The sequence below is a fragment of the Suncus etruscus genome, chromosome 11, assembly GCF_024139225.1.
Source record: "Suncus etruscus isolate mSunEtr1 chromosome 11, mSunEtr1.pri.cur, whole genome shotgun sequence".
NCBI lineage: Eukaryota > Metazoa > Chordata > Mammalia > Eulipotyphla > Soricidae > Suncus > Suncus etruscus.
The window spans coordinates 41,353,622-41,365,861 of record NC_064858.1 but is presented as its reverse complement, the minus strand read 5'-3'; the positions used below and the strand labels follow the sequence as shown (position 1 = coordinate 41,365,861).

Sequence of the window (12,240 nt, the reverse complement as noted above, 5' to 3'; positions counted from 1 at the left end):
AAGAGAAAGAGAGAGAGAGAGAGAGAGAGACAGAGAGAGAGAGACAGAGAGAGAGAGAGAGACAGAGAGAGAGAGAGAAAGTAACAAAACGAAGGAAAGAGGGCTGTTCTGTTAAGGTTCTTTTGCCTTTTTTTTTTTTTTTTTTTTTTTTGCATAGGTACAGTAAGTATTGGGGAAATTAGAAAGGAAATTCCTTTGGCCTAAGAGATACAGGGTTTCTCTTCCTTTGAAGCATACTGCTATGGGAACAACTACAGGATCCATACACATTCATTTTCACACTCCAAGTTCTTTTTATGATGCCAGGAAACTTTCTGCTCAGTTGTGGATGATAACATCACTCCTCTATAGCTAGAGATCTTGGTATTTGCGCTGGTCATAGGATGAAGACTAGAATAGTCTTTATGATTCTAGAAGTTCTGCTTCATCATTGTTGTTGTAATCAGTCTTCTGTAATTAGTGGTCTTGGTTTTTGCTTAGATCCTAGGACAAAGCCTAGGATGGACTCTTTCGTTATGGTTCCAGAAGTTCTGCTCAGTCACAGTTGGCAAAGTCAGACCTCTGAAATTAGACATCTTGGTTTTTGTACAAATCCTAGGACAAAACCTAGGCTAGGATCTTTGTTATTGGTCCCACGATAGGTTCTGTAGTTAGTGATCTTGGTTTTTGCACAAAGCAAAGAACCACGTGTCTTCTGATTTCATCTTACCATTAGGTGATGAGATAGGGCAACCTGCTCTTAGATCAAGTTGTTGCCATTTCCTCATTGTCAGGATATTATATCAAAACTGGTGCAAGTTGGTGCCAGAACGTTATTAGGACTTTATGAAAAAGCATACAAACTCCCCAGTGGGGAGTTTGGTTTCTGGGGCCGTTGCAGGGTACTCTGTTAGTTCTACATCTGGGATTTGGGGTTCTGGGTTGGATGGTTGCTGTCCAATCACATGGAGTCTAAGTTAAATCCACATGGCAAATGTTCAGGGTGGGAGACACCCCTGTACTAGGTTCTTATCCCTAGTAGATAAGAGCTTGTTTCTGTGTCACTCAGTTTTATAACTAGAAATGAATGACCTCAAGCTGGAAAATTTTGATAGCATCTCAGACCTAAATGTTGCATTGGGACATAAAAACTAAGATAACTGCCAATTTATTTTATTGTGCCAATGACATTGCAGGCTTTAATTGTTACTTTAACATAACATAACCTATCCAGACTGATTCATGAAAACTAGCATGATAAATGGGGAAACCAGTTAGTGGGAACATGGTGGCTATTTGCAGTCAGAAAGAGATGGGCAAAGTAAAATTTTCATCAGTGGGAAAATAACTGTCACAGTTTTTAATTGCTTTTAAAAACTGATGGCCAATTTTCCACACAAGGCCCTATTGGAACCAGGCAGCTGTATGCAATGGGACTGGCTAGGAAACATAAAAACAAGATTCTGTGTTTTCTGTTCTTCAGAGAGTCGTTGCTGCCCCAATTCTGGGCCCCAAAACTTTGCATGATTCTGTGAACTAAAAACATCCCTTCTCCATAAATTGAAATCAATTGGCAGTGATTTCTAGGGTGGAAACATATTCTTACTCCAAATTTCCCATAGTGGGATGTATCTCGTCTGGGGACCACCTGTCAAAGGAAGCAGCCATTTCTAATTATGGGGACCGAAAGTCATAAATAATCACAGCAAATTCACTATAGAACGTGGCCACACATGTTTAGCAAAACACCACACACCCTGAACCATTATCTTCCTATGTCAACAAACCAGAATTTAACCCTGAAAATCTCCTTTGAAAATCATTGGTCCTTTGCAAATGATCCTCCCTCTGGCCAGCCTGCTTACTCTTCATAATAGCTCATTCTGAGTCTTCAGACATTGGTTCAAAAACCCATAATCCCACTGGCTAGGTCTAGAAACTCTTTTGTGAAGCTTTCTATGAGGGCTCTTCTCCTTCCAAATTTCCCTATCTCTGTGCCCAATCCATTTCTTTCATAGCACTTACTACAATCTGTACTTTTGGGGAGGGAGAATTATTTACTTGTTTCGTATCCATTTCTCCCACAAGACCTAGAAACCATGAAACCTGCTCTATCTGTAAAATTCCATTTATGTGAGCTAATAAAGCCCTGCAGTGTTTAAACAAGTTTCAGCTGGATTTTCTGATATTATGGCTGATTTTATAGCTAAAATCTTCCTAGTAAACATTATCTCCTCTCTATATAGTATTACATTGTGGTCTTCCCTGATATTATCTGTATAAATTAAAAATCTTCTGACTCAGGCCTTGTATTAGGTACTTTACTTTATTTAATCTGCCAATAATTTGGAAAGTTCAGAATTATTTAATACTGTTCTATAGATGAATAAATTGCAATCCCACCCCCCACACCCCAGTGTATGACACCATTTACTTTTTGTGGATTCTGCATGCCTGCATGCCTTCCTTTGAAACAGGCTAGCTCACTGATCCTGTGATTCTGAGGAAGTGTCACTCAAGTATACAAAAAAGTGGACACATGCTTCAGCCTAGCCAATTAGAGCATCTCTCCATTTGGATTCTGAGATTGGTTTAAAGGGAGTAGACATGATCTCAACTAAACCAATCACATTTCTTCCTATTATATAAGCAGTGGCCATTAAGAATTGCCTGCTGCCTTTATAATCCTACACTAACAAGACCTCATACTCTTATTACTATCACTGGTGTTTCCTTTTTGCCTTATGGTGAGAGCTTGACCAAAAATGAGGCTCAGAAAGAGGGTGAAAGGAACATTGGCAAGTCAGTGGATCCAAGTGTACCTGCGATACAAAACTCTGTCATATGAAGTTGTCGTTTCTTCACAAAGTGTGTTGTGGCTTCTGACACTAACACTGAATCAAGAGTTCCTGAGCTCAGTGGTTCCATTCCCTCTGTTTTCTCCTAAAAGGGACCCTTCTGTCCACTTCAGCATGGCAAAGGGGTTGCCTGAGACACAATCCATTTGGTAGAGCTTCTAGGCCATTCCATCTCCCTAGGCTATAGAAAGAGCCAGCTGCCATGCACAAGGAACCGAACATAAGGCACATGCTTCTCTAGGCCACCACTTCTCCTGATTCTGGTGCCAGCTGCCCCACCAGCTGTGTTTTCTCTTCTGAGAATTTCTAATAAATTCCCCCTTTGTGCTTCAGCCAGCTTGGGTGGGTTTCTGTGACTTCTACCCTTTCTGTCGATTGCTTAATGAAGAGAAAAACAACCAAATAAAGAAGCAAGGTCTGAATTCAGTTCAGTTAATTGTCATTTATTTAACTTAAAATAAAAACAGAAACAAAAAATAATCAAAAAACAACACAAAACAGAAATCAGTTTCCAATGAAAACACAAACACTTTGGGTGGCTATCCAGCTTTTTTTTTTTTCCCTTCTTGTAGTCTGTTCTGGGCTCAAACCAATCAAATGAGTGAAAACCAATTTTGACTGGAGCCATAAAGCATGTTGCACCAATTAAATTACACCAATATATTATTATAATACCTTTGAAATGCCTTTCAGACCAATAAATTAAAAAAAGACAGATTCAAATAAAAAAGTCGACTTTTTATTACCAAAAAAATAGAAATTAAATAAAAGTCACAACACGGATTTATTTTTTTAATGTGCAGTCAAGTTTCTCTCTATTTTTTTTTCCTCTAGGAATGATACCATGCCAGTAAATCCCTACAGAACATTTCCAGTTTGGCAACAAGCAGTCAGTCAATCATTCACATTTGTACTCAAGACAGCAGGCGTGAGCAACACTCACCTGAATTTTACCCTGAAAAGTGCTCCCCTCAGCTAAAGAAGCAGCACCTTAGAACAGGGCTGGGGATTCAGAGAGTCCTAAACATTTTTATTTCACCTGGGTTCTTGAAGCACATCCTGAAAACTGATCATGCTGTGATATTTACCTGTAAAAAGAAGTATAATTCTACTCCTTTGGCGAATGTGTAAACTAAGACACCAAAAGGCCCCCAAAGGCAGAGGAGAGCTGACGGGGAATCTCCGGTTTGGTCCACCAGCTCACAGATGTGTCTCTCTCTTGCTCTTGTAATTCCCTGGAAATGAATCAAGCATAATTTCCTGGGCTGGGGATGATTGGCTGGTAGGGAGGAAAGGATCAGAAAACAAGGAATTGCTTTTCAGGGCTTTCCCCTCTGTTCCAAGTATTTCTTTGAGTAGAAAGTGAAAGTCTAGAAAGAGAGGATGTGAGGAGTTATCAGACCAGATGGGACAGAGAGATGCTGGTATCCATCCCTCCAATTCTCACAAAGGAAGCACTTAATCCCCCCAAATATGACCTACCCTATAGCCACATATTAATTGGAAGCTCCCCAGGACTAACTCAGATTCTCTGCTTTGAATGGAGAACTTTCATTGTCATAATCCTCCATCTGTGTTTTATTGACAACAGAGAATATACATAGGGGAGGACAGAAGTAGAATTGATTTTACTTCATAGCATCCCTTGCTTACTTACAGATTAGATGGATGGAAAATATTAAATAGATGTCATCATTTCACAGAAGGAAAAAAACACAGCAACCAGGAGGTAGGTGTTTTCCCTCAGGGTACTGACAGCTACCAACATTGCCAACTCTCAGGCATGGGGGTAGGCATTGTGACTGGATAGGGTATCCACAAAGGGTTGCATAAATGCGATAAGAAAGAGATCTCAGAGAAAGCAGCTGTCCTCCATGCACTTCTACACCCCCAAATACAATCCTATAAATTTTTCCCTTTGAACCTATATTGGAGTTTAGGAAGGAGGTGGTATCAGATAGAAGGACACTGGGAAACTTCCTGTAGTTTACTGCAATTTATTCTCATTCCCCCTATGAATGAATGTCTATTGGTTTCCAAAAAAATACCTCACACTGAATCTTTAAATTTCTAGGTCCACCATCTTGAAACAAGAATTTAGCTATTCCCAAGTTAGTACAATCTGGCCATCCATAATTCCTACCTAAGATTATTAATCATAAATTCAGTTTCTAAAGATGTGAGAGTGATGTCATCTCTCCTGTAATAAGAGTGCTTTGAAGATAGACACCTAGTTTTGTGACTTTTGAAGGTATGAGTTGTGCTACACCTCTTCTTGGTCACCTCCTGAACTTCTAAGGAAAATGCTCTCATGTATTTCCTCTCAGCTCACTCTGTTCTTTCAACACGTGTCATTATAAGTATGAAACTTCCTTTTCCCCCAAAGTACAGGCACTCAAAAACATCAAATACCTGTGTTTGTGGGAAAAGGCACCTTCTGTCTGACTTTTCTTTCCTCATTCAAATTTTCTAACTACGTACTAAGTCCCAAGAAGCAAACTTACCTACCTGTGAGGATTCTACCCCTGAAGAACAGGGACACCAATCACTATGAGGGCAACATCAGGGCAAAGTTAAGCCAGTTACTTCTTCAGAAATTAAGAACAGGTTTGCATCAATTCAATGCATTAATACAGGTGAGAAGCCCAAGAGGCAGCATTCCAGTTACTATTGAGATTTACAGAAATGGACAAAAATTGACAAACTGCCTCCTCACTGGTGTGGATCCACTTCCTTTCATCTGTGCAAACACCAGAGCTCTATTAGTTTTGACCTCTGCCACACCATCTTTTTCTGTGCCTGCTTGTGGGAGGTGGTACTGAGGATCAAAGCGAACAGGAGAAAAGGCAGCAAGCAGGCAAAAGATTCCCATGAGGCTGACTCTTAGTTCTTACCAACGTTTGGAGTACATTCTCTCCCTCCACCTCTCTCCAAATGCTTCCATTCAATGTGGAATAGCCAATTAACAAATGCTGCCTCAATCCATGAGAGAATTGTGGGGCTTACCCAGGATGCCTTCCTAACTCCTATGGCTTAGCCAGGTCAAGGATGGCATCTCCCTGGCCCTTTCCCTTCCACACAGACATCACTATTCAATTCCCAACACTCCTTCCCAAGTGCTTGGGCTTATCAAAGCAGCACACATAGTATCTACTCTCCATGGCCTATTAATTCAGAATCAGGATGCTAGTCAACCCTCAACTGGCCAGCCACAAGTTTCAGACCAAGTTTGCTCTGCGCCAGCAGAAGGAGCTAGCTCTTTGCACACAGCCTAATCGGAGCCCCATCTCTCTTGTCATCTTTGCAGAATACTTGGATGGCTTTGAGAGAATGCACCCTTTTCCCTCTATTTTCCCCTCTGTGCAAGCCTATACCACAGCAGTTGGCAGCTGGTCCTTGGGAAGTGCCTTCAAGCCAATGCCAATTAAGACCCCCGATTCTGAGTGACAAATGACAGGACTGACAGAGAGCCCATTTCTGCCTTGGAGGTACCAGCTCCAGACTGCAAACTTGGCCAAACCAGATGGCAACTAATCCTTTTTTTTTTTTTTTTTCCAGTTTCTTTTGCTGGCCAGCTATGAGGCAACCAACTCATCTGCTCCAGTCACTGTCCCTCCCTTCTCCCTGAACCCTGGAGAGCTAGTTGAGTTTATTGCAGATCTCCAGAGCTTTCTTGTAGACCTGAGTCACATCATCCATGTCTGTGAGGAGAGAGAAGCTGCTGTCCCCTAGTCGATTCCGATAGCGCTTCAGGTATTGGGGCCGGGGCCGATTTTGCAGCCCCTCAAAGTCCTGGATCTGGAGAAAGTTTTCTGCCGAGACACAGCTGCGAATGCGTTGGCGGACAGGGCGGTTCTCCTGCAAATCCAGCAGGTCAAGGGAATCATTGGACAGGACACTGTCATCACTGATGATGCTAGATGGTCGGCTGTAGCTCCGGGACAGGCCCTCGGCCACGACTCCAGGCTCCAGCAAGGATCCCAAGGCAGGTATTTCAGGACTGGTGAGCGACGGGTCCTGCGTGCCTGCTGAGTACTTACTGCTGTGTTTTAAGATGCCTTTTCGGCGGCAGGAGAGGCTGTGGGGTGTGACTCTGGCAGGGTCCGGGAGAACGGGGGAGGCGAGGCTGCTGCCCCGGCTCTCATGACTGTCCAACAGCTCAGAAGACTCGCTGCGCTCCGGAGATGAGTAATAACCTGATTCTCTCTGCTGCGTCTTTTTCAAGATGCCTTTCTTGGGCATGGTGGCTGACTGTTTGGGGCTGAGTTTACCAGGCACCTCTGCCTCTGGGGAGCTCGGCAGGGGTCCCTCTGTCCGGCACAAGTCCTGCTCCATCTTGAAAGCAGAGGGCAGGGCCGGGCTGACCACCCCTTCGATGAAACCGGTGCTGTGGGAGCGATGCTCGCTGTTGCTCCGCTTCTTCAGGATCCCTTTGGGCCGTTTGGAACTCAGCTTGGATGGACTTTCAGGCACCGAGTCCTGGCTCGATTGTGCAAAGTCATTCTCCTTCTTGGACTTCTTTAGTGACCGCTGTCTCTCCAGTCCAGCCTCAGAGGCCCCTGGTTTAGCCAGGCCCTTCATTTTGTTCTCCGCCTCTGCCTGTAGCCCCGTGGAGCGGTGGTGCCAGTCAATGAAGCGAGCCAGGAGAGGGGACTCTGAGTTGTGCAGGGCATCACAGTCACAGACGCTGCTCTTGTAGCCCCAGTTTACCCACCAGTGATTAGCTATGTCCTCAATGGTAGCCCGGCGGTCAGGGTTAACCATCAGCATCCACCGAATGAGACCTCGAGCATCTGCGGGCGAGAAGGCAAAGAAGTGATACATCATGGGAGCTGTAGGGTCCAGCAGGTACCTCAGCATGGGGCAGAGGGGGGCTAGGGAGATATGTGTAAAAGCCTACTGGAGTTTGTATGCAGTACTCCCACAGTGGAAGATTGGGGGGACACAGGAGAGAGGGCCAGGAAACTTCTAGAATGTGATCAGAAGTATCATCTAGGGCCATGGGTGTGGTAGCAGTGGTAGAATACAAGCCTAATGTGTAAGGCATGTTACCCCATGTAAACAGTACCAAACCCAGTACCACCAGGTTGAACATTGTCAAGAGTAGCTAACACACACACACACACACACACACACACACACACACACACACACACAAACAGAAGAACAGTTCAGTTGGGCATGGCCCCTATTTTAAAAAAAATGCTGGCAGGGATGTGGGGAGAAAGGAACTCTCATTCACTGCTGGTAGGAATGCCATCTAGTCCAGCCTTTATGAAAAGCAACAGGAATATTCCTCAAAAAACTGGAAACTGAGCTCCCACATGATTCAGCAATACTACTCCTAGGGAGATACCCTAGGACCACAAAAACTCAATGCAAAAATGCCTTTTACACACCTATATTTGTTGCAGTACTATTTACAATAGCCAGAATCTGGAAACAACCCAGATGCTCAACAACAGATGAATGGCTAATGAAACCGTAATACTTATACACAATCCATTGTATATAATGGATGCAACTGTTAGGAAAAATGAAGTCATCAACTTTTTCTATACATGGATGGACATGGAGACTATTAAACTGAGTGAAATAAATGAAATGGAGAGAGATAAACACAGAAAAGTTTCACTCATCTGTGGGATTTAAGAAAAATAGAAGACAGTATGGTAATAATTCCCAGGGACAACAGAGATAAGAGCTGGAAGGACCAACCTATAATATGAAGCTTACCACAAAGAGTGGTGACCCAGTTAGAGAAATAACTACACTAATAGTATCACTACAGTGATACTGTAATACACTATGCACTACAGTGATAGTGACAGAAATAGAATGTCTGTCTTGAAGAAAGGCAGGGGGTGGGGGAGGAGGAAAATGGAAGACATTGGTGGCGAGGAAAGTTGCACTGGTAAAGAGGAAGGTGTACATTTTATGACTGAAATCCAACAATGAACATGTTTGTAAATATGGTGCTTAAAGATATTATTTATTTTTTTTAAAGATATTATTTTAAAAAATGCATCATGAGCCATGGAGCCTTGCATATAGCACATGCTCAATGGGCTCTGAGGAACCAGATTCTCTCCATCCTGATAGAAAGAAAGAAGTCATGAACTCCCAAGGTTTTCATCAGCTAAACTCAGCTTTGAAAGTGCGAGGTCAGGTAACCAGAATGGATTCTAGAACCAACCCTGGTAGGTCCCCACAATTCCTAGCATGGGTTTTGTTTCACTGAAAGGGAAAGCAGGTGTAGATCACCCTGGCTTCCTTTCATTCCTGCAGGCTCAAACAGGGAAAGTGCTCACACTCATAGCAGTGTGGGACAAAGAAGAGGAAACCAGGGCTGAGAGAGTGAGAAAAGGCTCCTCCATGGAGAGGGAGTGGGAGAAAAAGAAAATGGGTCTCATGTCTGACACATCTAAGACCCACCCAGTGAGTGGGTGCCCCATTCCCACCCCATTCCCTCTCTCTCATCAGCCACAGCGTCTACTCAATCAGACCAGAGATGCTTTCTAGCTGCTCTCTTTCACAGCCTATTTGGAAAATTCTATTCTCAAATTTTGGGTGCCAGGGTTTTGGGGAAGTCCCCAAGGGAAGGTGATAATGCCACTGGAACAAAAGGACTCTCAGCTAGAAAAGGGTCTTTCAGACCAAACTGTGTTCCCCCAATAGGGCTGAGTTATATCCTGCAGACAACACCTCTTCTCCACCACTTAGGGAGCAAAGAGTTAGCTGGCCAGGGAGCCTGCAACTCTAGAAAGCAGTATGTTACTCGACTAGTAAATAAAAATTTCCCAACACTATGCTAGGCACTGTGCTAAGACCACCACAGAGCTCACCCTGAACCATCTCTCTACTTCTTGTCTGTTCTCTATCCTTCCATTCATCTGCCCATATATCCATCACCTAACACCCTTCTGTCCATCATTAATCCGTCACCTACCAATTGATCTACCATCTACCCATCAATTCATCTATCCATCCATCCACCCATCTACCATCTATCCATTTATCATTCATCCATCCTCTATGTATCTAACATCCATCCACCATCCACCCATTCATTACCTATCCATCCCTCTATCCACATTCCAACCATCATCTAACAATTGATCTATCAATCTATAACTTATATATCACCAATATGTCCATTCATCCATCATCTACTCTTCCACCCATCTACCATCTATTCATTAATTACTCATCTATCATCTATCTATTTATATATCTATCATCTATCCATTATCCACCTATCTCACTGGAATATAGTTATCTAGTTTCCTAGGAATAAAGCTTTAGCATTCACTAGCTCACTAACTGGATCATAGCAACTTTACAGAGCACAGAACATAACTACACAGACTGAAAGTCATGATGATGTGTGTGCATTCATATACAAACACCCTAAATGTGATCTGAAGAGTCTGTGCTAAACATATTTCATGGTGGCTACCTAGACACATCCTGACTCTACAGGCAAGATATTCTACCATCAAGAAATAAAACATGGTCTAGGCTGCTTTAACCATTATGATGGAAGGATATTATCTGTCTTCCAAACCCAACTAAGAAGAAAGCCTGGCAGCTTCTACTTCCTCCATTGTATTGTCTTGAACTTCATGTAAAAAGTGAGCTTGGTCAGATAAACTCAGTCCCTAGCCCTAGCCCCTAGCCCTTCCTGAGTAAACACGCACCTGATGGCTGTGTGGGTTCCCGGTACTCTCCGCTGCTGATCTGTCGTATGAGGTTCTTGTGATCAAAACCATCAAAGGGCATTGTTCCATAAACCAGAGTGTAAAGCAATACACCTAGGGCCCAGCTGTCCACCTGCAGCAGACACATAGGACATATAGGTGTAGAGAAAGAGAACCCAGAAACTTTCCAAACCATCAGCCTCACCCCAGTCTTCGAGCAGTCATTCCCCCCAGGACCCCAAGAAGTGCATTTGGCACATAGCAAGCAGGTCCTAAAGGAGCTTGTTCTAGTGATGCAAAACTGTTGGGAAACTGACCATGCCCATAGTCCTCAACTTTTAAGTAGATGTTTTGACTGGGCTTCACTATAATTGAGTGAAAAAGGCTTGGATTTTTGCAACTCCACTTGACAGAAGACAATATGAAGGCACAAGAAGGCCAAATAATTTCTCCAGAGGCCTCATCACAAAAGCAAGTTCTTTTCTTCTGGTCCAGAAATCTATTTCTTTGGTCACCTCCTTCAAATGGACCAGGAGTTACACGTCCTGATACTTATAAAAGATGGGAAGATAACCAGCCAGTACAAGGCAAGAGAGATCTAGGTGTGCCATTGTAGATACTTAGAAGCCTTCTCTTGCTAGAGGTCACTGGGTCCAACACTTTAAGATCCTTTGAGCTTTCAAGAAAAGCCAAAAATCAGACTTTTCTGTAAATTTTCTTAATCCATAAATATTTGTTAAAAAAATATTTTTAGAAAGCCTAATAGCATAGGCTAGTTGTTCAGATCACAGGCAACCAGCTTGTAACCTTTGAAACAGATCATCAAAGCTCAAAAGAGCATTCATTATTAATTGTCTATGATAAATAAATGGTGTCAGGTTCCTGCAACTCTGTAAATCGAATCCCAAGCTCCTCCCTAATGTTCTTATTTTAGAAAGACTTTCTCTTCATTACAATCTGGAGAGGTTCTCAGCCTCCTCTCATCACCCTCCAGCCCCGCCCCCAAATACTCTCAAACAGATAAATATTTAGAAGGAAACATTTCAACCCATTAACAGCTGCTATTTAAAGATACTGACTGAGTTGCTGGATCATTCTATAAAGAGAGTCATCTTTGGGGAAGAGACTAATCACTCACAAGGCACTATTCTCCAAATAACATTTCCACAGGCACAGCTCCTCTAGGGCTCCAGAGAGCAGTTCAGTCATGGGGAGAAGGGCAGTTCTCATGCGTTAGTGCACTAGATGTCATTAAAATGCATTTCCAAAATCCAGAAAGAACACAGTCAAAAACACTCTGCTAAAGAGTGTTCAGCACTGAGTTACAGTGCTTTGGGTATGTTTGTTTGTTCGGTTTTGTGTCACAAGGAGGAAGGAAAACAATCTGTCTAAAACTAGGGAAGTGATTTAAAAATGAGGGTCTATTCATATAATAAAAATTAATGCTGCCATTCAAACTTTATGCTTAATAAGGAACTCAAAAGTATGTCACCATGTAATGTTAAACTAGCAAAAGACAAGTTAAATCTATGTGTATGTGTAAGCTTATATATATATATATATATATATATATATATATATATATATATATATATATATACGTTAATGTCAATTAATCTTTTAATGCAAAGAACTCCATGGGGAAAGAAATTTAGAAGAAATGTCACTCCCAACATTTAATGATTATCACTTACAGGGGGAGT

General features: G+C 42.5%; 1 protein-coding gene across 1 annotated transcript in view; it reads right to left on the bottom strand.

Annotated features, from left to right (window-relative positions):
* Positions 1-3,259: 3,259 nt before the first annotated feature.
* Positions 3,260-12,240, bottom strand: part of NUAK1 (NUAK family kinase 1) — a 68,618-nt gene continuing 59,637 nt past the window's right edge. Inside the window, exons 6-7 of the mRNA XM_049783114.1 lie at positions 10,538-10,670; positions 3,260-7,630 (exon numbers count right to left, since the gene is read on the bottom strand). Coding sequence (XP_049639071.1) covers positions 6,477-7,630; positions 10,538-10,670 — 1,287 coding nt within the window. The 3' untranslated portion in view covers positions 3,260-6,476. The remainder of the gene's footprint in view (positions 7,631-10,537; positions 10,671-12,240) is intronic.